At 56.7% G+C, this 24,137-nt stretch overlaps 7 protein-coding genes across 7 annotated transcripts; 6 read left to right on the top strand and 1 right to left on the bottom strand.

The window, feature by feature from the left end:
• Positions 1–2,336: 2,336 nt before the first annotated feature.
• P884DRAFT_47159 (uncharacterized protein) lies at positions 2,337–4,782 on the top strand. The gene is made up of 4 exons (XM_069445914.1): positions 2,337–2,409; positions 2,667–3,011; positions 3,492–3,696; positions 3,760–4,782. Exons 2-4 carry the CDS (start codon positions 2,759–2,761, stop codon positions 4,559–4,561), a joined length of 1,260 nt encoding a protein of 419 aa, XP_069300867.1. The 5' UTR covers positions 2,337–2,409; positions 2,667–2,758; the 3' UTR covers positions 4,562–4,782.
• Positions 4,783–5,330: 548 nt separating this feature from the next.
• Positions 5,331–6,930, bottom strand: P884DRAFT_191691 (uncharacterized protein; the record flags this gene model as incomplete). Its single annotated transcript, XM_069437604.1, has 3 exons — positions 5,331–5,394; positions 5,547–6,451; positions 6,517–6,930. The coding sequence occupies 3 exons, from the start codon at positions 6,928–6,930 to the stop codon at positions 5,331–5,333; spliced, it is 1,383 nt and encodes a 460-aa protein (XP_069300866.1).
• Positions 6,931–8,177: 1,247 nt separating this feature from the next.
• On the top strand, positions 8,178–11,117 carry P884DRAFT_235706 (uncharacterized protein; the record flags this gene model as incomplete). Its single annotated transcript, XM_069439961.1, has 3 exons — positions 8,178–8,964; positions 9,010–10,313; positions 10,389–11,117. 3 exons carry the CDS (start codon positions 8,178–8,180, stop codon positions 11,115–11,117), a joined length of 2,820 nt encoding a protein of 939 aa, XP_069300865.1.
• A 443-nt stretch (positions 11,118–11,560) lies between these two features.
• Positions 11,561–12,025, top strand: P884DRAFT_254423 (uncharacterized protein). Its single transcript, XM_069440890.1, has one exon. The coding sequence runs from the start codon at positions 11,580–11,582 to the stop codon at positions 11,901–11,903; it is 324 nt and encodes a 107-aa protein (XP_069300864.1). The 5' UTR covers positions 11,561–11,579; the 3' UTR covers positions 11,904–12,025.
• Positions 12,026–13,298: 1,273 nt separating this feature from the next.
• Positions 13,299–16,150, top strand: P884DRAFT_311398 (uncharacterized protein). The gene is made up of 2 exons (XM_069445196.1): positions 13,299–14,191; positions 14,259–16,150. The coding sequence occupies exons 1-2, from the start codon at positions 13,766–13,768 to the stop codon at positions 15,780–15,782; spliced, it is 1,950 nt and encodes a 649-aa protein (XP_069300863.1). The 5' UTR covers positions 13,299–13,765; the 3' UTR covers positions 15,783–16,150.
• Positions 16,151–18,066: 1,916 nt separating this feature from the next.
• Positions 18,067–21,354, top strand: P884DRAFT_254420 (uncharacterized protein). Its single transcript, XM_069440889.1, has one exon. It carries the CDS (start codon positions 18,460–18,462, stop codon positions 20,875–20,877), a length of 2,418 nt encoding a protein of 805 aa, XP_069300862.1. The 5' UTR covers positions 18,067–18,459; the 3' UTR covers positions 20,878–21,354.
• A 499-nt stretch (positions 21,355–21,853) lies between these two features.
• Positions 21,854–23,709, top strand: P884DRAFT_274592 (uncharacterized protein; the record flags this gene model as incomplete). The annotated part of the gene is made up of 3 exons (XM_069442742.1): positions 21,854–22,633; positions 22,684–23,479; positions 23,537–23,709. The coding sequence occupies 3 exons, from the start codon at positions 21,854–21,856 to the stop codon at positions 23,707–23,709; spliced, it is 1,749 nt and encodes a 582-aa protein (XP_069300861.1).
• Between the last annotated feature and the right edge of the window lie 428 nt (positions 23,710–24,137).

Below are 24,137 nucleotides of genomic sequence, written 5' to 3'. Positions count from 1 at the left end.
CACGGAGTCAACCCGTGGTAGCCATGTATGGATTGCTAAGCCGCCGTGCTGCTTGTTTCATTCCGCCACTACGTCCTGACGTCACCGTACCTAGAATGTCTCTCAGCGACCCTCCGAAGTCACACTTCAGTATCACGGCATCGAACACGCAGCAAGGTGAACTCGACGCTGCTTCATCAGGATTCACCCTTATGGTGTCGGCGTACAATTGATGCCTGCACACCCATACCCAGACACACACCACAATTTTAGCGCTTGGTGCGGAAGTGAGTGGACCTGGACATCGACTCTGTGGGATGTAATCCGTATTGACCGCCAAGCCGTCGATCGCTCAGTGCTTCAGTTGCAAGCCGTCGCTCCGATCCCCTCGTCGAGCGCAGCCAGCTATAAAATCAGCGATAAAATCAGCGAAACCGCCAACCAAAATGCTCGTAGAGTGTTGCATACATGTAGAATACGGAATATTACTGTAATGTGAGAGAGCAAGAAAAAAACGTCACTAAAACAGAATTGACAACGAACCCCGGGCGTTTTTTTCTCCTTCTTTTAGGTATTCCCTTCTTTGTCCTTCGAGAATGAGACCTGTATATGTATATACGTACAAAGTATGTCGGTGCCATGGCCTGGGGGTCGAATTTTCAGGCTTGAAACAACAGCCCATTCAGTTTGTCCTAGTGTCCGAGACCACTTCGATACCTTAGCTAGGCCAACGCGACAGGTCTCGAGACAAGCAGAGTAATCCGTGCGTGTCGTCTCATGCTGTTTGCTCTGACACTATCTGAAGGAGCCCACCCGTCCTGGTCCATCATTCCAGCCGCTGCGGAGCATCAAGATGGAGGGGCACCTTCTCCCTCCTATCCACCCCGCAATCAACTTGACGATTGACGGCGGGGTCAAGGGCCGTTGGGAGTAGTCGCCAGGTGATCGTCGATTGCGATTTCGTCTTTTTTTTTTTTTTTTTTTGGCTGCCACCGCCCGTCCCCAAAGGGTGAATGTACCATTGCGCACACCCTGGGCGTGTGTGCGCCGGGGTGGTGCGGCGTTGGGCGCTGATGCTCGTGGCTTGTTGCAGCCCATGACCGTGCTATCTTCGCCGTTGTCTTAGGAGATTTGCAGTGATCAGCATCCAGGGTTTCGCTTCCCAATCCACCCGCTGCCACCAGGGGGCTGGCGAGGTGCGTTTGCCCCACGGACTGCAATCCACCACTACTGCATTCTGCGTGGTGGAGTGTAATCCGTATCCTGGAAACACGCATTATAGTGGTTCCTACATACACAAGCTAAAGAGTAGCACTGACTCTCTTGCCGTTGGGTCCCGACGCACATTGACGTACGTCCTGGAGCAGTTTGAATCACACTTATGTTGTAACTACGGATTACCCGGTGTGTTCTTGGATGATCGAGGTTCCCTGGTTTCTGTGGCTCCCCGGCTTCGAGGTGGGCCCTTTCCCGCTCCCGGCACGCCCAGCAACACCTGGAACCAGGAGGCCTAGATAAGGTATATACTATACGTACATACATACATAAGTCTTAACGGATTATGTAGGTACATAGAGTTCACACCTTACATGTAAGAGGTATACTAGTAGATGGGTACGTTCATAATATTCGCACACCACACAGTACTGCGGAGATCGGTTGTCGCTTACAGACGAGACCACCGTTCGTTGGTTAGTTGCTCAACCTTGTATCTCTCACCGCGTACAAGTATTGTAGCCTCCAACTCGGCCCCCCTCCCTCCCCACCAAGACCCTTGGATATACGCTACTTGCCCCAACTCGTTGCGAGGAGCAGGGATCTTTGTAGTGGGGCGGCGGACAATCCTGGTCTCACAGAAAGGGATCCGATCGTCTGTCCGCAGGCAACCAGGCCTGGGTTCTGTTTTCCCAGTGACAGTGAAATGCAGAGGACACCCACGAAACTGGCGGGAATAAACTCTTGAATGTTCTGTTCTTAATCCCAAATGCCCAAATTCCCTGCCATGCAACGTCAACAAACCTCCCCAAGCTCGTCACGCCATCCGCCAACACCAGGCTGACCGTCTTCTACAAGAGAACCGCACTCGGCTTCTCCTAACCGTATTATTCCCGGCGGTTAGTTGCGTTGCGCCCATGCTCTGAGCTAGATCTGGTTTTCATGGGAGGCCCTTGGTTGACAACTTCCTTAACTGACTCGAGGCACGACAAAGCACCCCGCTTTCAGTTATTGACGCCAACCAAACTCTATCAGCGGCTCTGCGACACGCCCAGAACTCGATTACTTATTGCGAGAAGAGGACTGTGGCCGGGCTGGACGGAGTACTGGCTACCATTTTCCTGGGCGGGATCCGGGAAGACGTACGTACACAGAGTACCGGAGGATTTGGAGGATAGAGATACCCCGTGGCTGCACAAATCACCTATACCTGAGGTATGTCGATGCCCAGCACACCATCGCGCTTCCGTGTTACAAATGCGCATAGGGGTGCAACACGCACGTTCCCTTGGAGTACAAGGCCGAGGAGTGGGCAGTTATGTGAGGGCGTTCTGTAGGGCGCCTTCCTTTCCTGGCAGTTCTTCTGACCTTCCGAGTCCTCCAACATCTGTTTCGTTCTTGTGCTTTCCTAGAACCGTCGAGTTTCTTCAAGCCTTGCGTCGAGAGCTGTTCGCTGAGACTCAAAAACTTAGGCCGCTTAGGTCCTCCTACACCCGCGCCCTACAGATCTCCATGTTTGCGACGCCTTGGACTGAAAGGTTCCACCTTGCCGCATCCTCGCAAAATGGAAGGCAGCACTCATTCCTTCAGGCTGCCGCTGCCAATCCCGAGGCGCCCCACGCACCAGCGGACCGCTTCAACCTCCTCCGAGGCCTCGCATGCGTCGACCACTTTGCATAGATCGAATGACTCGGAGGAGCAGTTCATCCTGTCTCCCGCACACACGCCCGCGTACGAAGACGCTCCGCCTCGCGCTATGGTTTCTCGGTTTGCGACCGACCCTTCTGCGGCTAGGAACGATCTTCTCTTGGGCAAAGGTACGTTGCCTGCGCTCCTGCTCTCTACCCCAGCGGTCCTCCGCCATCCATCTCCTTTCCCTTCCGGCATGCGCCTTGGTGGTCATGTGTCCCTCGCCGCGTTTTTTTTCGTCGTCTGCCCATGCAAACAACTGCAGGCCAAGAGCAGGAAATTCCAGAAACGAGTGTGTCTGTGAAACCGGCCTTGGAGAGAGTCATATAAACCCGCGACAAGCAACACTCTACGGATTGCAGCGTATTCCGTTCGGGGCTGTTGTGGTACCTGCCAGGGGCGACCCAGGACTGCCCATTCCGGATAGCGGGGAAGTGGGCTTCTGTGGGGGACCCCCCACCTTCTGCTGGGCCCCTAAGTGTAGTAGCCTACACAAGGCCGCTGGGCCAAAGTTTCAGGGTCGCCCGAGACGCATTTCCTTTTCAGGCATTTCTTGGCTTCTCTTGTGATCGTAAGCCAACTGCTAAATTGATGGCTTCTCCCCACAGAAGTGAGCGCTCGCCCACAAACGTTGGAGAACATCCCTAAGTCGCCAAATTACCCTAGAGTTGCTCCGAGAAGCTTCAACAGACCGTTGGGCTTCGAATTGCCTGGAATTGGAAGCGGAAGCCAGAGGACGGACCCAGCCTCTGCTGCATCCACATCTCTCGACCTCCCGCCAGAACCCCTTTCAGCGAGGGGAGACGTTCCTGGGTATTTACCACCTATTGATACTCTTCCTGAGAGCCTTATTACTAACCTGAAACTCTTGTGCAGAGGGTATTTCCCACTTCATGAAGACCCAGAATCCCGCATTCACTTCCCCCACCCCTTCCACTGCGACGCTGAAATGGCCCGAAAGAGCTCCCAGAAGAGAGCCGCTGAATCAAGCAAATCCGGGACAGAGCCCCGGGCTCTTCCGGCTACGCATGCTTCTCAGCCTGAGCAGGCGCCCTTGAGCAACCTGTCATCGCCCGACACCCCTATATCGTCGTACATACCGAGCGGTCACCACGATGATGTGGTCCTCCCGATGGGGAAGTACTACCCTTCCAACTGGGAGAAAAGCCACGGAAAGACAGCGCAGAAAAGCCGACCGCCGGCAACGACGCAGCCTGCGGCGCCAGCGATTCGTTCCAAGCCTCAGGTGCCCAAACGCCCGCAGGGAGACCAAGCGCACCATCAACGACTCGGCTCCGATGTCAAGCGACGGCTGCAGCAGTACCAGAGAGACATGGTCGCGCAGGCCTCCATGGCCGCCAGCGCCCTTCTAACCAGCAGCGGCTCGGCCGGTTCATCAGGCGCCTCGTCCCCGAGTGGGCTTCCCCCGTCACTACCACGGGGACAGTTCGCCGCCACTTTCCTCAAGACGCACAGGCCGCTCTCGCCGCGACTGCAGCCCGTCGGAAGTCCCGGCCCTGTCACGCCCATGTCTCTTGAATCGGATTGCTATCTCGGTCTCGGCTCACCGGCGGGCGGCGCCGCCATGGATGCCTCCGAGTTCTCAGGCAAAGGGAAACGGCGCGAGAGAGACTCTGGCTCGTCGCCCACCGTCGAATTGAGCGTCGCTTCGATTTGAAGGAGGTATCTGGACACCATGTTGTGCCAACGGCAAGACGGCCTTCTCTTATGTCTCTCCGAATTTCTTTTGATACCCCAGCCTCCACATAGACGGCGACGGAACATGGGTACATGGGTGATACGTCCCAGGCATGACTAAGGTGCGGCGTTTTCTGTGTTATGCTTTTGAGCGATGTAGCAAGGGCCTGGTTTTGATTAGCCTTTCACTGTTGTCACTTTTTGACTGCTAGCGAGATTGACTGAGTTGAGAGTGTGCTAAGACCGCTCCCTCGGCAATATTCATCCAGCCTTGGCGAGTATCGCAACCAGAAGAAGTAGACCAATGATGACAGATGAGTCCAGCGGATTCTCGACAACACCGGGTGTGTTCAAAAATTCAGAAATAAATTCAGAAATAACCCTTCTCGGTGGACTGACGGTGCCGAAGCAGGGTCAGCGGTCTCTGGATAGCACAGAATTTGACGATCTACACCAAATCAACCTGTGATTCCACTACTGCAACCTCTTAGGCAATAAACACCTGGAAGGACCATGAGATTAACATAGTCATAATACCCCTCAAGCTGTTTTCCAATTCCCTTGACATTCTATGACATGCCCCCCCCCCCCCCCCCCTCCCAGGACGCCCTTCCGAAATATCCAACGACATGTCGCACACGCTTCTTCAACTTGCTGTCCATAACCCACAACCCATTCTTTATTATTGCGTTGTGAAGAAGTCGAAAATGCACATCGTTTATCGGCAGTACCACAATAATCATGATCATTCATAAAGGCTTGCAGTAGTTGGCAGGGAAACTACCCTTGACGCCATCGAGCTCACCGACCCACCTGCGAGCGAACAAACATAACGCCGTTAGCAGTCAGCCATGGTCTCGAGGGATTCCCGTACACTTTCACCGAATTGGTGAAAGAAAGCAGAAGGGCGAGAAGAAGGTTGTTGGATTTGGAGTGGAGAGAGAGAGAGAGAGAGGGCAGCGTACCAGTCCTGGTCTGTCTCGGTCCGCTTCAGCACCCGGATCCTGTCCCCCTCGCGAAACGACAGGTCCCCGCCGCCCTGGCCCGCGAAGTTGTACGCCGCGACGACCCACTCGTCTGGCTTGTTCGTCGCCGCCCGCTTGGGAGGGGGCGGCGGAGGGGGGGGCTTCTTCTTGCCGAGTACTGCGGTTGCGGTGGTGGCGGCGGCGGCGGGGGTCGGAAGAAACTGCTGCTGTCGCTGTCGCTGTTGCTTCTCCTTTTGTGGCTGTTGTTGTTGTTGTTGTTGTTGTTGTTGTTGGTGGTGGTGGTGTAATGAGGGAAAGTAGGAGGAAGAGGAGGAGTCCTGTCGCGGCTGGTTCTGCGACGGGGTCTGCTCTCCGTTCATAGCGGTCCGGCTCACGGCGGCTCCGCCCAAAATGGTCGCCGTGGTGAAGTCGGTCGCGTTGGTGTAGTCGGCCCGCGGTTGGTCGAGTGCCGAGCTCGAGGTCGACGGCGAAGGGGAGAGCGCCGGAAGCATGCGCTGTCGTTGGCTGGAAATGAGGCCCGTCGCCGAGCGCCGGGGTCCGTTGCCGACGCCCATTGGTTCTTGATTTTGCGGCTGCTGGTGATGGTACCGATGGTGATGCTGTTGTCGCGCGGACTTGCCGCGCGCGATGAAACTGATGGTCTCGATCTCGCTGCGGACGGGCCCCAATGCGCCGTTCCAGATGGCGACCACCTTGTCCATCGGGGGCGGCGGTGAGGGGAATCCAAACTCCTCACAGTAGGTGTGCAGCGTCGTGTAGTAGAGCCCTAGCAGTCGGTTCTGGATCATGACCAGGTTTGAGAGCAGCGGAGTGACCAGGCTAAACGCCGCGTGGATGATGGGCGGCAGTGTCTCTCTGAGGTGCTCGTCGGCAATGGCAAATTCCTGTCCTACTGGTCAGCTTTTCAGATCAAACGAGCCAGGCAAGTATGGGATGAGGTGCCGCTCACGTCCGCGGCTCGCGCCATCTCGGCGTCGGCTTTCGCTAACGCAGTCTCCTCCTTGGAACTCCGTCCCGGCTTCCGCTGGAGCTTCAATGCCTTGTCCTGGGCTTTTTCGTAGTCCAGCCGCTTATTCTCCCGCTTCTTGATGGTCTTGCGAATGGGCGCGATACAATCGCGGGCATCAGCTGCGGGCTTGAGGATGTGCTCCTCGATCATGAACATCTCTTCCAGCAGGTCCGCCTTGAGCTCGGTGTACGCCTGTTTCAGTCGAAAGGTGCGTTCCAATTGAAGTTGCGGAGTCGGGACGGCGTGCCGCGATTGTCCATCAGAAGCTCCGGCGATGGGATCGTAGAGGCCTTCATACTCGGTCACTACCTGCAGTTGGGCGCTGGCAAGGGCAGCCCAGGAGTCTCTCCACATCCTCGCATTGTCAATAATCTAGAGGGATGGTCATGTAAGCCAGCTACACAACGAGCAAAATCACGTTAAATCAGAGTCATTTTTTTGTTCTGTACCTTTGCAAGAACATTGTCGGCGTCCTCGTAATCGCTCAAGAGAACAGCAACCTTGGCATTCTCCCCCGGGCCTCTGTTCAGGAGCTTGCCAAACTGTCGTTGCATAGACTGCATTTCGTAGCGGTGCCGAGAGATCCAACTAGCAAACTGAGATTGTTTCACTTGGAAACTTGCGAAACAAGGAGCGCGTCCCTGGTACCTCAGTGGCTTTGTCGAGCGAGCATCCACCACATACAAGTGCGCGGCATTGGCGATTTGCGATCACAGAAACCAATATTCAGAAGAGCTCAGAGTGTGGCCAATGCAGTGTCAGAAAATATGTGAATTTAGGATCCGGAAAGAAATACGGACTACGCCAGTTCGGCACATGCGCCAGCTCTGTCTCGCTTCGTTGGCCCAAAGGACAGCTCGTCCGAACAATGTTGGGGTGGCACAGCCTCAAAGCAATCGTATCTTGCATAAGGGGCAACAAGAAACCTGCAAGTCCGAAACTCGAACCTAGCTCGACTCTGCATTGGCATCAGAAAAGTGGCACGCTCGGTACGGTATGTCGAGCGTGGGATCGACCCCTCTAAACGGAGCACAGTGGCGGTTCTGGTTAGCCAACCAACCCGTATCTTCTTTCAACTTCCTGCGGGAAGCATGCTCATGGTTGGAGGCAAAACCAGGTCAGGGACGCCAAAGCAGCCAACCGTTGGGTCAGGATCATTTGACGGAGCGGGGCATTATTTTAGCCAATCAAAAGCCCTTGTTACTGCATAACTGGAAGGTGGGGTAGGCGGGATCAGGTGACAGCGCGTTCCCCGGATACACGCATCAGGGAGTCGCCTCGCGTCATTTCTCGCCAGGTTCGATCAAGCAGACGGCCACGGGCACAAGCAGCAACGGGCCACCCAGAAACTGGCCGCACCCACACAACTCTCTGGTATTTTTCTTGTCGAAGCGATGCCATGATAGCGACTCACACGTCCGTCGAAGATGCCGTCTATGACCTCCTCGCGGCCAGCTCCTGCGGGCTCATTGGACTCGGGCAACGGTGGACGCAGCGCAGCGGTCCTCGAGTTCGTTTGCCTCTTTACTCATGACCTCCGCAAGAAGCAGAAGAGATGGGAAGACGGCCGGCTCAGATACCATACCTTCAACAAACGCGTCATGGTCTACGATGACCGCGGCAACTTTGTCGGAGATCTGCATTGGACACGTGAAGAAGAGTTTGGTGAAGGCGAAGAAGTTCAGCTGGAGCGCGGGACCGCCATTATTCAGGTGATGGACTGTGTCGGCCGCAAAGAGCAGGATTTATCGGAGTTGTTGGACAAGAGGGCGAAGGAGAAGGAACAGCGTCAAGCACGCCTTTTGGGGTGTCCGCCCCTGGCCGGCCCATCACCGACCACCCCCGTTACTGGACCCCGCGCCCAAGAACATTTTCAAACTCGTCACCGGCCCTTAAATCATCTGCTGGGGACCCCGACAGGACACTACGGCCGGGCCGTGGTCCCGGCCGAGTCTCCTTTCGAGTTGCGGCACAAAGCCAATGGCAATGCGAACGACAGCCCCGACTCGCGTCCTTCGAAACGGAGTAGACGCGACATAACACCACCAAGCAAGAAGGGTTACGCTCAGAATTTATTTGGTGCTACATTGTCCTTGTCTGCTGCTCCACTGAGCTCGGCCCCCCTGCGACGATCAGCGAGTTCCACCTACCGCCAGCAAGACACATCGACACCTCAACAACAACCTGGGGAAGATGCCAAACAAGGAGTCAGCGACGAAAGCAGGCATAACGGACAACTTGCAAGTGGCGTTCAAGGTCCATCTTCTACCACTCCTGTGAATTCAAGTTCATCGAAGAAGGCGGTTGCGGCGCCCTCCGTAAGAACAGGTGAGGAAGCTGGTGAACGCGAAGATAGGGGCTCGCTTCAATCCACATCAAAGAGTCTTGGTTGGTCTCATGGAGAGAAAGCAGTCCCAAGGCCGCAGAGCGGAGGGTGTGAGTTGGCCGAAGGCAGTGGCCGACCCACGACCTCCATTGGCAAGAGTGGGTTGTTGACAGTGGCCGCCCGACGGTCAGAGGACCAGTCGCGAGTCCAAAGCGAGGAAATGGCCCAGCGTATACCGGAATTTTCCAAGGGAACCCGTCATGGCGAATCGAGCACCAACGCGCAAGCCAGCGTGCCAGGGTCTTCGCGCTCTCAAGCGATTGTCCTGGACGAAACCCCGAGCATCGAATCAAACCCGAGACAAGGATTCGGGGAACCTAGGCGAGAAGTGAATGAGATAGCTGTTCCTTGCCACGACTCTCTGGGCGAGGCACCAAAGTCTTCCAAGAGTGACGGATTGCGGCGAACGGCAGTTGAAACCCAGACTGCCGAACCGAGGCTGACGGGGGAGGACTTTGAAGATGCCCAAAGGCCGCCAATGGAGGAGAGAACGGAGCTGCGACTAAAGCGCCGACAAAAACGTGGCCTCTTGCTGCTTTCCGAGCAGAGGAATCGAACAAAGCAACCACGATCACAGGGGGCACCAGCCGACGAGTCGAACCCCGCAAGCAGAGACATAGAGCGGCCTGTTCACTCCGTTGCGGTTGAACCAAGCCTTAGAGCTTCCTGTCAAACTACCGACGCTACCTTGTCGGCGCAACAGGGTGGATCAGCTCCTTCTTCGCCCGCTGTTTCCGAGAACTCCTCAGAAGAACTCGATCCTCTACCGCCACAGCCTTCACCACATCAGCATAGCCGGCGTGGAAGTAAGGTTGGGAACAACGCAGATTCGTCGATGCTGCAGGTGGGAACTACCACTTCAACTGAGCCTACAGAGAGACCAGTACATCCTGCAGGCGCGTCAAAACCAGACAATGATACTGGCGCCGAGGAAAGTGATACTGAGGAACTACCGCGTTCTTATCGGGACAGGAGGATGCGATTGAGGGCTAAGGCTTCTGCACGGGCTCGCGATGAACCGAACGACTCGGGTGGCCTCGACGAAGAAGCATCATCGGAAGCTCAGACAGAGATTCCAACGTTGAGTCCCTCGCGCCGGACTCGCAAGACCGAGTGTATGGATGATCAGGGGTCGGGCCGTCCGAGGAAGAAGGCTCGAAAGGTCGACTCCGAGGATAGTACCAAAGAGCTGCCTCGGGCTCAGGTTAAACCACGACTAGCCAAGCTCGGCAGGAAGAGCGTCAAAAGCAGGGAGATTTTTGGGCTTGTACCCTCCTCCAGTCCTCCTGCCATATTGGCGAATGCGGCCCGAGCAGTTGCCACTGATCAGGATCGGGGGGGACCATCTCAAGTGTCGGGCCGACCACAACCATCCATTCCTAAGTTGGCGATTAATTCTCATGAAGCTGCTCCGCCTGCTGTTCAGCAGTCCGACTCGGATCCTCATAACAGGGCGAACGGACGACTGGATGAGACGACCCGAAAGGACCAAGCGACAGCCACTGCAGTGCTACAGTCTGGTCATATGATGCGCCGAAGCGTCGCCCGCCCGACACCGAACGACTCCACCGTAGGAAGCAGTAATGACAAAGAAATGGTTGCACGAGCCTCCTCCTCCGGGCCCCAGGGCATTACCGCACCTGATAAGGCCGTTGCTCAGGCGACATCAAGGCCGCAAGGTGACACCGGGGAGAGAACACCCGCAACGCCTGCAACGGACAGCGATGTGCTGCAACCACGGTCAAACAACGAGCAGCCACGATTGCCAGAACAGCCTCAGGCGCCGATGAACAATCCTGCCGATGTCGGGCCCAATTCTCGTGAAACCAAGATGAACGCGACGCCACGTCCAGATGGACCAGCAGCTGGGTCTGCCCGACCCAGAATAGCCAACCCAGCGACGCGGGGCCGTAAGGCTGCGTTAGAGTCCGACGCCGCAGGCCAAGTTCCTCGGCCCATCCTGCCCCCGGAGCGAGCTCCTGCGTTGCTCCAAGGTACGCGGGGGTTACACGTACGGCCGGAACCCGCCGCCGCCGCCCGCGAAAGTGAGCGTCCCAAACGGCAGATGAGGTACCCTGGCTTCACGTCAGCAAAGGGGGGCGGGCCCTGGAGTCGGGAAGCGCACGATCTGCTGGAGAGCGCTCGGCCCGAATGAGGCCACGGTGGCTCAGTTGCGGCCCCCCCCCCCCCCCCCCCCCCCCCTTTTTTTTTTTTCCCTCCCACCGCCTGATATTGGGCCCCCAATCCCCTCTTAGCTGGTCCGGGGAAGCCACGAGGCATTGTCAGATCGAGAGACACGTACCTAGTTGGGTGTTGTTTTGCTGCAACCATGTTGTTCAAAGTAGCTCTCTCTACTTCCGGAGGCGCAACCGAGGCTGGCTATGATTATTACTCTTGCCGATGAGAACAATGAAGTAACGACTAGAGGATACCCCTCGGGTAGGAAATACATTCGACGTTGGAACCATGCACATCAAACATGATCACCTTCTATTCGTGACTACCTACTGGATCGACTTTGTTTCCCTGAGCTGGAAGATCATGCCTTGGAAACTGCTTGCCCGGCCTTGCGGTGCCCCATACTCCCATAAAGCAAGTCCAGATTCCTCACGACATTATGATGCTTCTCTTCGGTGTGCTGTCATACTTGGTTACCTCGTCAAGTCAATCAAAGCCGGCCGGCGGTGGGCAAAAGGGTGACGTTTGGGCCGTTGTCTGCCAGCAAGTGCCAACGCTTGTTGCCCAAGTGAGTCCATTTCAGCAGACACGCCAACTCAGATCCCCGCCGCCGCATTGGAGAAATCGAGTTCGTCAGTACCACCCTCTCGGGATCCAGCGCCTGTCCGGGCTGTGTGGAGAGGTTGAGGGGTCGGCATGCACGGCTCCTGCAAGGTTCTTTCTCGCGCGAGGGCCTGGGAGAGCATTACACAGTACACAGTAGCCCAGAGCTTAAAGGACCCCCTCCCAATCGGAAGAAGCCCCGCGAGGGACTGGGTCTCCGTGAAGCCTGCGGCACCTGTTTTGCGTTACCCATCTCGAACCTTCTGCAATGGGCGTTGCCCACTCTGTTTAAGTGTTTGGGGTCTCCGGGGATCCGGCAGGGGTAGTGGGTTGGCTGTGTCGGGCGTCATCTGTGCTCGTCATCGAGCGTGTGCGAAAAACTGGGTAGGGGAACCCGGTTGCCACGTTGGGCTGCAAGAGGGGCTCGCTACCTTGCCCAATGGCGCGGCTAGGCAACCGGTGACAAGTCGGAACCCTCCGGTACCTTCATTTGTTCTTTGACTTTGAGACTGATTCCTCAGCCTCGCCGCCGGTGATCGTTCATGCCAGGAGCTGCTCGCCGTGCCTCGGAATATCCGCAAGTATGCTTTGCGTTGCCATCTGACGACCCCGCTGCTATTGATCTCCGATCGTCGGTGGCTCTCAAAAAGACAAAAGGGGATGGCTATGCTGTGATTTGGAGACAGCTGATTGCGAGAGGCAGCGCAGCGTGAGAACTCGGTCAAGGATGCATCACTCGGATTGCCAAGAGCCCACGCGTTCCGCATCGTTGTTAGAACCGCAGAAAGAGAGCGAGTGCTCAAGGACGATCACGAGTTTCACAAAGAGACGGGATCTCGAGCTGGTTTTGGAGGGGAGGAGGCATGGCGTACGTATGCTGGGCTTATTGTAATGGGAACGGGATCATGTATGTATATCTCGAATTCGCTGGTGTTGCGGCCCTCGAGTGCGCTGCTCTATTCCCACTGATGTTTCGCTGTCAGGACTTGAACTGTACGGAGTAATCCGTACACACCCCGAATTCCGCACGAATTACGGTTATGACGTTCAAGGCTTGGCGTACAGAAAGCAGACACGGGTTTGGATCTGTATGTATGTAATCCGTACATACATACCTACACATGTACCGTACGGATGACGCGCATACGCTATGGAGTACACCCCCCGCAATTGCCAGTTGTGGTGATGCCGCAAGCGGGGCTTGCCGTTCCAACCTTCACCTCGCCCAACGCCGAGGAGCTATGTGGTTCGCGAACTAGGTCCGTACTTTGCTCGCCTTGCACTCACAGATGTCCATGTCATAGCCTCACGGGTGCTGGCAGCTGATGCATCGTTTCCGGTTCCACCTGGTTCACGTTCCCCCCCGTCAGGCCTCCATGGGAATGCTGCCCAGGCATTCAGGCACCTTCACACCCCTGGTTGCCTTCTCAGGCAGCTCAGGAGGCAGAAGGCTACGTTTCCCAGCTTACCCAGCAGTTAGCTGCAACCTGTGGTACTGATCTTTTTTTTAAAAAAAAACAAACCAAAAACTACGCCGACCGCTTCAATCTTCTATACACCGCACAGTTCGTCTCTTGATTCGTGTCAAATTTCGTCATTCATTTTCCTTGGTTCTTACCAATCGACCTCACGGCGGCGTCGCCCTAAGCCGGGACGCCATCTCGTCTCTTGCCGGGCGAGCGTGAGGCCCTGAATGTTTGAGGCGGTGTCTGCCCTCCGATTTCGCCTTGCTCGAGGACGGCTCTCAGACCAGCAATACAGCATCCACAACTTTTAAGCTTGTTCTTCCTTTCTTTCTTATTTAGGCCCCTTTCCCCCTTTCTCTTCTCGATTTATTCGACTCTGTGTTTTGGAGTATGCTTTCGTTGTATACCTCTCTGACCCGCCGCCGTATTACCGTCTCGACTTCATCGCTCTATCGACAACTTGCTTTTGAAGTAATAATATTATTACGCAGCCTTGTGATGCTGTCTAGCCCCTTCGCCGCTTCCGCTTACGATACCAGCGTACCTCAAAGTTAGCATGCCCCCAGGCTCGAGACGCCCGTCTACCTCACACCAGAAGCCCTCCGGCAGCATGGTACGGCAGCATTCCAGCCGGAGCGCGGCTGTCCAGGACCCAATCATGCCTACCCCTGAAACCCAAGACCTCTACAACAGGTGGAGGGAGATGGAGGATCAGCTCACCGCAGAATCCTTGAGCCAAATTCCAAATGACCATGCAGCCTTCCTCTATCCTCCCTCGCCGTCGCAAGCTACGACACACTCTCAGACCAGCACTGCGTACTCCATTGCGCAAAGCATGGATGATACGGACGCGAGGGACCCGTCACGACCCGATAAACCGAAGCGTGGCCGCCAAGGCCCGTTGACGGGTCCGAAGAAGCTGAAGACCAATTTGATGCGCAAACTGAAAGCCTGTAAAGAGTGCCGCGAGCGCAGGGTGGAGGTAAGAAGGCCGGATCCACTCACCCACGTTGCTCTCACCGCGTTGCGACTAACAGCCGATTCATTAGTGTACTCACCGGAATCTCACCCTCTTCGAGCAAGAGTATCAGAGGCGGAAGCAAGCTCGAGCAGCAGCAGATCAAGAGATCAACATCGGACCCCACAATCTCCAAGCTACACTGCCATCCCAAGATGCTCCGTCTCAGCAGAGATTAGGGCATGAGGCCGACTTTGACGGCATCGGAACCGGCCAGATTCAGCTCTCAGACCCATCCTTGAATCCTTCGGGTAGAATCCTGGGTGGGAGCGAGGACGCACATACGGAGACCGACCTTTTGCAGGATAACCGAATCAGGGTCCGACCTTACGTGGCAGCACTCCTGTCCTCGTTCGAAGGCACCGGCCTCCCTACATCCACCAGCCTTCCCGCATCCACCCATACCGCCGCCTATACCGCCACCCCGTTCATGACCCTTACCCCGCCTCAGCCCGTTGACCAAGACAAACTGATAGGCAGACAACGCGCCCCAAGGAGCAGAGAATGGGTCTGTCACGGGAGCTGCGGCGAGTTTCGAACGTGTATCCAGCCATTCACAGACTTGTCAAGTCTGACACGCCACTTCAGAGATAGCCATGCCCAGTTCTCCGATCAATGGTTCAGCTGGAGCTGCGCTATGTGCAAACTAGACGTAGCCGAGACCTTTCCAGAGGTCCCTCCAAGCGAACCCTGCCCCCAGTGTCGCGACCCGGAGCCATATACCTGGCTCAGATGTTGCTGGGGGAAGGTGGCCAATCCTTCAGCAGGACCTCAGCCAAGTTTCCCCAGCCGTGTTCCAAGCCGAGACGGCTCGTCCTCGAATCCTTCTTCGTGGACCAACTTTTCATTTTTAGGCCCTTCCGGAGGGCGCTACGGCTACTCTCCCACCATGTCCTCCTCCGGAAGTCTCTGGGGGTACTTCTATAGGAGCGGTGGCGGCGGTGGTGTTGGTCAGGCTTATTATGCCTCCTCACCCAAAGTCCCGCCGCCGACAATGATGGGCGCCAGATCACTTGCGTCGTCGTCGTCCTGCGCGAGACCGACACTTCCCCTCCTCGCCTATTTCTGGCCCCTGTCGTCCCGGTCTTCCTCCTCCGGGACCGGCCGACCGGACAGCAAACCGTCGTCGCTAGCGCGCCGAGTCTGTCCCGCCGCCGTCGTGCTCGCCGTCGTCGCTCTCGCCCCGCTGCTCGGCCGCTGGGCGTCGCCGCCCGGCTCTCCGACCCTCCCTGGCGACGTCGGCATCGGCGTCGTCGCCGCCGAGCGCGCCCTCTCCGGCATCGCGCGCTCCGCCGCGCACGACGGCGACGACGACGACGACGACGACGACCTCCGCCCCGGCATCCCGGAGCTGTCGATGGCCTGCATCGCGGCCGGCCTGGTCGCGTCGTGGGTGTTTTGGCACGTCAGGGACCGGTGGTGCGGTCGGGGGCGGCCGTCACGGTGGTGGGGTCCTCCTCCTCCCGGCGAGGCGGGACAGCTGGAGCCGGAATTCGAGCCGAATCCGCCGGCGCCGGCGCCGGCGCGGGTGCGGGTGCAGGTGCAGGTGCGTTGAGTTTCGAAGGGAACTTCACCCCGCCGCCGCCGCCGCCGCCGCCGATGCCGATGCTCGTCGTGTGGTCGTGGCTCGCCGATCAGCTACTCGACTAACGGACGGAGTGTTTTTTTCTTTCTTGTTTCATTTTTTTTTATTTTAAATTTCATTTTGTGAAAAGAAGGGGGAGCAGGCGCGGTACGGGCATTGCGATGTTTCTGGTTCCATCTTGGGCTGTTTCCGAAAGGGTTTGGTAGGTGCTGCGTGGATTATTTGCTTATCGCGCTCTCATGCCATCTTGATTTCTTGTCCTCTTCTTGGGTCTCTTTGTTGCTCCTTCGTTTCATGATTGTTCTTCGTTTCTTTGTTAACACGGCGGAGTTCCCCTCTTTTCCTTTTGACAAGTGCATTAGTAAACAGGGTGGGCACGAAATGGTCGGCGCAGGGATTTGGTCGGCTTGGCTGCATGGTTGGGCGGAGGATTGACCTGGTTTGCATTTCCTTTCGTCTCATTAGCGTCTGAATTTTGCAGGCTATCAGAGCCTTGCCATCATTCTGCTTGTGCCGGTTAGGTGGGTCAGCAGCTCCGATCTTGGACAAGATGGGTTCTGTGACCTCAGTGGGAGCGTTGCCGGGCCTTTTCCTTTTTTTCCTTTTCCTTTTTGTTTTGTTTCATTTTTTTTGTTTCTGATTGTGTCAACTTTTCGGAGTTTGGAGTTTTGGAGGGGAATACGTTGTTCTTCTTGAGATATATCAGAACTTCAACTCGGGGGGGCTGTTCTGTCGCGGAGGGCAGTCCTGTAACGGGCCGATATGGATTTAGCAAGCGGGAGTTTGAGGACAAGGGCATGTGATTTTGGGGGTGCTTCAAGAGAACTCTTCGTTGAGCAATCAACAAACCATTGATTCTTTCATTCACTTTAAAAACTTTCACCCTCTGGTTCAAGGAAGGTGACATGAGGCAGAGCCTGCGGAAGCCAACTTTGAAACACTGCCACTATGCTAGCACTGAGAGACACCAAGCGCCTTACTGCTTCTGGCAGCTGAATGGGGGCACTGCACGCTTCGGCGGGTGACGATTCAATGGAGTCTCGAGGTGCTACCCCAATATCGACTTGGAGGAGTCATCCTGTATTTGAGCCAATAACGTAGCATTTCGTATCTGCCTCTTCTCAAACCCGCAATTGCAATGCCCACTTCTGTGACGAGTCGAAGGATGCACTGGCTCAATTGACTCAACTCAATTGCGCGTGGGGTAGCACAGGAGGGAGAGGGACTCGACACTGTGTAAGCAGGGTCAGCGCGATTCCCGCTCCTCCACACAATAACTAACGTTAGTTCGTTGCTTGCTACACTAACTTAGTTATCTCGGAGAAGGCGCAGGGCAACAGATCTGTCCGCCTCGGAAAGCGCCCCGATTGCGCTTAGCCATGCTCTGCTTTCCAAGAGAGGTAGTTCATCGATTACTCTGTAATCATACGCACAGAAACCTTGGAGGCCGCCGCTTACAAGGCAATTGAGAGCGCCAACGTTACCGCGCTTCTTCACTCGGTGCTGGAACCGCGGCCTTGTCTCTCTCGAGCGATCAATGGCAAGAACTCGAGTCCAAATGGATCGCTCACATGGCTGGTACTGTGCGGCAGAGTCGGAGGCGCGACCTTCAGCAACAGGCTACCAGAATGGTTGATTGACTCATCCGACGCCAGCCAATTGAAACCGTTGTCATGGCGGTGCGACATTACTGGCATGAGCCGCTTTGCTCGGGTCAGACTGAGGTTTCTCTTCGTGTGGGGCAAGCACTTGCATGGGTTTACTCGCCGTGTTCTGCAACCATGCAGGTCGTTTCTCCGCTCCGGCTCGTCGGTCACTGGTACGGGCAACAAGAGATTTTTCTGTACAGCTGCCAAGGTTGACATGCTCAGACTGCCCTCTCGAGGTGATTTCGGCGGTCACTGGTCTTGGGGTCTATCGTGTGAGAATGTAACATACGAGACTTTGCGTCTTTCTCAATTTCTCTCATCCTGTCCTTTCACAAAAGTAGGAGTGCCATGTCTTGGTGGTTGGAGAGGCTGCGCAGAAAATTGTTCGACTCCATGTACCTGTCCCGCAACCCAGAAGGGGCCGCGCTATTCCTGATTGAGCTCGCCGAAATGCTGGGGGAGACGACCTTCGCTGCGCCTTGGAAGTCCTGGCTCCCAGTTGCAGCAGCTCTTGTGCCAGAAGGCAGTGAAATATCGGCCTGACTCCTCCGGACGCAAGTTTTGTTCTTTCCCTCGTTTCCTTCTCATCGAAAACTCAAGGTTTAGTCAGTGCATTGCCTGGCTGCTGTCTCGCTGTTCCCGGCGTTGCTAATTCCAACATTTGCCACTGTAGAGACCCCCAAGGTAGGTAGTGCCTGAGTTCAGCATCTTTGTCTCCCTAAGCACCCCGCCAACGCTCACCTCACCGCAGACTCGGCAAAGACCGAGCTCCTGGAGCTGGCAATCACTGAACCAACCAACCAACCAACTCCTGCACGTGAGCAGGAAACCTCTCATTGGATCACCGAAGAATCAATCATCACTACTAGTTATTATCGCAAACGGCTTTGAACACCAGGTTTCTCGAGCCGGATCTTGCGCAACTCGGTGACATTTCCAACCTTCTCCACTCCACCTCACTCTCGACCCCGTACATTACCTCCGACGTATCAGTACCGATGGCCGGAATGGCCCGACACGGCTCAGTCGGTGCCTTCAACGGGTTCTCCGTGTGCCAGCCGGCACTCGGAGCCGCCCTGCAGTGGCTCCCCGCGATTGGCACCCCGGAGCTCGACGAGATGATCAACGCGCTCCTCCCTGGCCCTGCTTCTATCCAGGACAAGCGCGCTCACATCTCCATGGACTTTTTTGAGTATTCCCGCCAGACCGGAGAGACTTTCAAATTCTACCCCGTTCCTCTGGGAACCTTCACCCCTGTGACGGCCTCGCCGGCGACCTCCACCCTTCACGATTCGGGCTACGCGTCGAGCTTCAACCATTCTCCCGCACTGTCGGAGCAGGGTTCCTGGACACAATCCCCCGCACCATCTGCCCCGGCGGTCTTCGACGGAAAGACCAAGCCACGGTCGTCTGCCTCCAAGAAGTCCAGCGCTTCCAGCTCGCGGCAGCAGACCATTGACTTTGCGAATCACCCCGGCATGCGTATCCTGACCAAGGATGGCCGGGATGTCACCAACTCGGCGTCTCGAGGCTGCAAGACCAAGGAGCAGCGGGACCACGCCCACCTGATGCGGATCATCAAGGCGTGCGATTCGTGCAAGAGGAAGAAGGTCCGCTGCGACCCAAGCCATAGGAGGCGCAACGCCTCGCAAGCTTCCACGGTGCAGCCTGAGCAGAAGCCTGCCAAGAGGGTAAAGAAGGCAGAAGAGCCGAACCAAGCGGCAGCCTTCGACGCCCCGATCGACTTGACTGCTGCAGAGCCTCTCACAGCCGAGAACCTCCCTTTCCCAACCGTCGACCTCGGCTTTCCTCCGGAGTCGGAGGACTTTTGGAACGAGTTCATCTCCCTTGACCAGGAGCCAGTCGCAGCTGCTCCTGTACCTGCGCTTGATGACTTCATCTTTGATTCTTTCACCGACTTTCAGAGCTTCTTGTCCCCGAGCTCTGGTTCATCCGCAACTTCGCCCTCCCAAGTTCTCACCCCAGTTACGCCAGAACGGGCTGTCGCCTCGCCGGTTGTCGCACCCGACCACGCCATTGAGGTCTCCGGGGGAGCCTCGCCTCAAGACCCGGCCGTTCCATACCTCAATCCGGGCGTTGCTCTTGGCACCAACTACCTCGACTTCAACCTGTATTCGCCGGGCCCTGACGCGTATGACGAAGACCCTGTTCTCCAGATGCGGGATCTCGGCAGCCAACAACACTCTCCACAATCGACTGCCTCCGCTGCTGACAACTTCCTCGACCTTAATGCACCTAGCGTCTCTGCAACGCATGTTGACGTGAGCGCCCAGTCGCAAACATCCGCCAGCCAACCGTACGGCGCAGCGGGTCACGCCACCGTCTCGCCGCTTGGCCTTGCCCGGTATTACGATCCTGGAGACACGCGCCATCATGATCCACAACCCAGCACCCCTCGGGTATCCACGAATCGGAAGACAATGACCAATCACAGCAGACTACTACAAGAACCTGTTGTCGATCATGGCTGCAACAGGCGCGTTGATGCCAATGAATCGGGCGTCATTGCTGCTACTTCCGCCCAGTCTCCGGTTGCTCGCGCTTCGTCACCGGCTGTCCTCAGCTATGCCAGCGCTGTGGCTGCCAACGCCCCGCAGCCGTCGGTTAGTCCGAGCAGGGACCCTAGATCCAGGGTAATATGTGTTTTGGCACCTTGCGGCGGATCGCACTCATCAGTCCGCTCATGTGCTCCAACCAAGGCAACTCAATCCGACGTGTTAGTTTCTGGCGCATATGCTGAGTCATCAGCGCCAATTGCTACTCGTCATGGCGGATCGCCTCTATGTTCAACGGAGGCGGCATCCTCAGCCGCCGGTGTACCGTCTCAACACACGCCTGCTGCCGTCGCCGTCCGTGCCGCCATGCCGAGTGGCGCACGCTGCTCGGCGTCCAGCCAACGCCTGGCTGGCCGTCAACCCGGATTGTCCGCCGTTCTTGATGGGCAGCATGTCACGCAGCAACAAGACGCTGTTGCCATCAATGCCGGTCGGGCAACCATGCTGCTCTCGACCCTGCCGACGCGGTGCAACGTTGCTGGAAAGGATGTGACTGTCACCACATCCTTCTTCCAGCTTGCCGTGTTCGGTCTTGTCTCCTTCCTCTGCGCCTGCGCCTTGCAAGCGCACCTGGCAAGTCAAGTCAGCCTCGTCAACATCCTTGCCATTACAACACTATCACTGGCCCGGCTAGCACCTCGGTGCTCCGGGCTGCCGGGCGCGGCACGGGCCGCCTCGAACACCTTGCCACCACCAGCGCAGCCTGGCGTCGTGGACAATTTCTTGTCCGTGATCCAGCCTGTGGTCACCGGGAGCTCCAGAGACCAACGGTCTGCGCTCTCGCGATGGGCCAGGGGCATCTTGCCTCGCCCACCGTTGGTGAGGACATTGAGGGTGTAAACCCCCAGTGCGTGTGCGCATGCGTGTTTTGATATGACTGGTAATGGTTTCCTGTTTTTGTTGCAAGCGAGTGCATTTTGACTATGATACCCCCGGGTCGGATTGAGACATGCGGTCGTCCTCTTCTCTTCTCTTGTATATACTATTTTCAGAGTTCGCTCTGTTGCCCAGGTGGTTGAGCGTGGTTTGTTGGTATGTTAGGATCGGGAGGAGGACGGCTTTGGTGGACTGTGAGGACTTTTGACTTTCGAGTCTGAGGGGCGATGCTCTCTTCTCTCTCTCTCTCTCTCCCTCTCTCCCTGCCCGTTGTTTTCTGGGCAAGGTAGCGCCGCCTTTTTTGGCTTGACAATTGAAGGTCCTCGCAGACCATCGTAAATTTTACTTGACTGTCCCTCTGCTTGTCGTGATACTGTTTCCGATGCGTTCATGCTGCCCTTGGGATGCATCTTGGCAAAGGATGTGCGACCATTCTGGTGCTTGCATGAGGTTAATTATACGGATTACAATCTCGGGGGTTTTCCAAGTCGGGTGTCGTACAGTACGTTTTGCACACCGGTACGGATAACTAAGGTTCCTCACAAGGTCGGTTTTTGCCGTGGACCCACTATTTTTTTTTTCCTCGTCGATTTCGGAGCCACTTCACTTTTGATCATGCTCCAAGGCCACATGTGCCGTGTGGTCATAGGCGGCATCTTCTTCAAGGTTTGAAATAGGCATGTCAAACGCACCCGGGCCTTTGCATTGACTCTAGACGGCTGGGTGGCTCGTGGCCTACTTGAAAAACCATCTATCTATCTGGTTGAGGTGCTGGCATGGCACAAACAGCTTCTTTGTTGTTCAGGCAAATCACCCCTAGCTCGTTTCAAGCCTTCGTCTTGAACAACAGCACCCGCCGTTGATTCACATATTAATTGAGAAGCGGCTTGGGTTGAGTTGTGACCGTGCAGAGTTGGGATAAAACATTGCAAGGCGGAAAATGGCAGCCACGATCTTGAAGTCCGTTTTGGCCATCGGCCTCAAAACCACCGCGTTTCTGCAGTCGTTCTTTCTGTTTCCTTTCAACACGGCATTGCGAGTCGTGCAGCTTTTCCCCAGTTTCCGCCAAACAGACCAGCCAATTCTGCCCTGCTCAACCTCTGGCCATACATCCTCCTCTTCCTCCGGCGAGGCCCGCAACATCAGTCACAAACAGGACGACGACGTGGGCGACGGCGGCTGCCACAACGAGACCGGTATGGCACCCGCCGCATCCGCCTCTGCGGCCTCCACGCGAGTCTCCAGCATCGTCCCTGCTCTTCCCCGCGCTCCTCCCTCTGGGAGAGAAAATCACGCCCCGGCTGCGGACACTCCGGTGAAGGCCGACACCCAGCTAGACGCCGCCGCGCTCTCCCGCTTGGATGCCAATGGGGCGGGGCTGGCAGGAGAGACTCGGCCGGGAGGGCCGCAAAGCGTAATCGACGGCACAGGAAGCACCACAGGCGACGGAACCGGCAAGTCAACAGCCCATGACGGCACTGCCTTGCCGCAGCAGCAACCTGATCGGGTCAACTCGGGCGACGGCACTCCTGAAGGGGTAACACGGGCGCCTCCGGTCCCCTTGACTCGTCCGGTTTCTCAGACTAGCAGGCTGAAGGAGACCGCACCGACAATGCAGCCGGACGGCCCGACGGTGCAGGTCAACGCCAAGAGGGAGACCCCGGAGCAGGCAGCGGAAAAGGCCATGCACAGCCGATTTATGAGGGAGGCTCTGGATATGGTAGGTTTTGCGTGCGGGTCCAGCCCAAACGTGCCGCTGACATGGTGCAGGCCAGACTTGCTCTCAGAACCAATGAGACGCCCGTCGGCTGCGTGCTTGTTTACAAGGGACGAGTCATTGCCCGGGGGATGAACGCGACCAACGTCACCCGTAACGGGACGAGGCATGCGGAGCTCATGGCCATATCGGCCTTGTTGTCCTACGCCCCCGCCGCCGACGTCGAGCCAGCGAAGGGCGCTGCTGCCATGGACAAGGCAACGGGAGGGAGAATGCCCCTGGGCGACCGGACGAACGAGACGCGGGTTGCCGAGGAGACCAGCACCTGGGGCGACGTGGACCCCAGAGACGGCCACCTGTATCCCTACGGACAGAAGCTGCACCCCTCCCCCCGTGTGGACCCGTCGGTCATCACCGAGTGCATCCTGTACGTCACGGTCGAGCCTTGCGTCATGTGCGCATCCTTGCTCCGGCAGCTTGGGATCAAGAAGGTCTACTTTGGCGCCGTCAACGACAAGTTTGGCGGAACCGGAGGCGTGTTTAGCATCCATAAGAACTCACCTTACTCGATGGCCTCGGCGCCTCCCTCGCCCGCGCCCCAGAACGGCAAGGCCATCCCGAGACCTGTTCTCGAGCCCCGCCCCGCGTCGACCGACGTGGTCACGGAGAAATCGACGCCTGCGGACGGAACCAGAAACGAGGAAGACCTCTGTCCCAATCCCATTGACACTTCGACGCTTCCTGGCGACGGCGGTAACATTGAGCGTGGATACGAGGCCGAAGGAGGCTGGGGCCGAGACGAGGCCGTGACCTTGCTGCGACAGTTTTATGTTCAGGAGAACAACCGAGGTCAGTGCTTCAGTGAACCGAGTGTCCCATCTCGTGCGTTAACTGACGTGGGTGCAGCACCTGTCCCGAGAAAGAAGGAAGGCCGAGCTGCTCGTTTAGCGGCTATGATGGAGCGTGACGGCCGCCCGATCGACATGAGCCTTATATCGCAGGAGGAGAACTCCGGAACGAGCACACCTGCCAAGCAAGAGTCGGCAGCTGGCGAACCGGCTGAGTCCATAGCCGTCTGACCTCCCAACAAGAAGGTGAGGTGTTGAGGTATCCGCACAACACGTTTTCAGGAACCTGCTTCTAGGCATGATCTTGTCCGGCAGACTGTCGAGGTCAAGACCGAGTATGAGGAGTGTTCTCCCTCGGTATGAAGCAGTCAAGTCGAGGTTCATCCTCCATCAAGGCCGCTTTGGCAAGCCACGTTTTTATGTACACATTGCCAAATTCAGGGTAAGGACAAGGAGATGTCACGGACGCGTACATATCGTGGAAAACTCGCCGTTCTGACTTCCTCCTAGTTTGCAAAACCCATCAGCAGAACACATCAGAAGAAGCATAGCGACGGCAGCAGCAGTTGAGTTCTGAGACTATCTCGAAGTATCATTTCCACTTTTGTGATCGAGCCAGGGCCATTCCATTCCCCGGACGATCCATATCTAGCGGCTTC

Source organism: Thermothelomyces heterothallicus (assembly GCF_042370625.1).
Source record: "Thermothelomyces heterothallicus CBS 202.75 unplaced genomic scaffold P884_scaffold_2, whole genome shotgun sequence".
Lineage (NCBI taxonomy): Eukaryota > Fungi > Ascomycota > Sordariomycetes > Sordariales > Chaetomiaceae > Thermothelomyces > Thermothelomyces heterothallicus.
Note: the sequence above shows the minus strand (reverse complement) of the source record. Positions and strands in the feature narration are given on the sequence as shown.

Bases quoted from the DNA above. Each gene is read 5' to 3' on its own strand.
- P884DRAFT_47159 (XM_069445914.1), top strand. From the start codon at position 2,759: ATGGAAGGCAGCACTCATTCCTTCAGGCTGCCGCTGCCAATCCCGAGG. The intron at 3,012-3,491 runs GTACGTTGCCTG...TTCTCCCCACAG, and splicing joins CGATCTTCTCTTGGGCAAAG to AAGTGAGCGCTCGCCCACAA. The intron at 3,697-3,759 runs GTATTTACCACC...ACTCTTGTGCAG, and splicing joins GCGAGGGGAGACGTTCCTGG to AGGGTATTTCCCACTTCATG.
- P884DRAFT_254423 (XM_069440890.1), top strand. From the start codon at position 11,580: ATGATGCTTCTCTTCGGTGTGCTGTCATACTTGGTTACCTCGTCAAGT.
- P884DRAFT_311398 (XM_069445196.1), top strand. From the start codon at position 13,766: ATGCCCCCAGGCTCGAGACGCCCGTCTACCTCACACCAGAAGCCCTCC. The intron at 14,192-14,258 runs GTAAGAAGGCCG...CCGATTCATTAG, and splicing joins GCCGCGAGCGCAGGGTGGAG to TGTACTCACCGGAATCTCAC.
- P884DRAFT_254420 (XM_069440889.1), top strand. From the start codon at position 18,460: ATGGCCGGAATGGCCCGACACGGCTCAGTCGGTGCCTTCAACGGGTTC.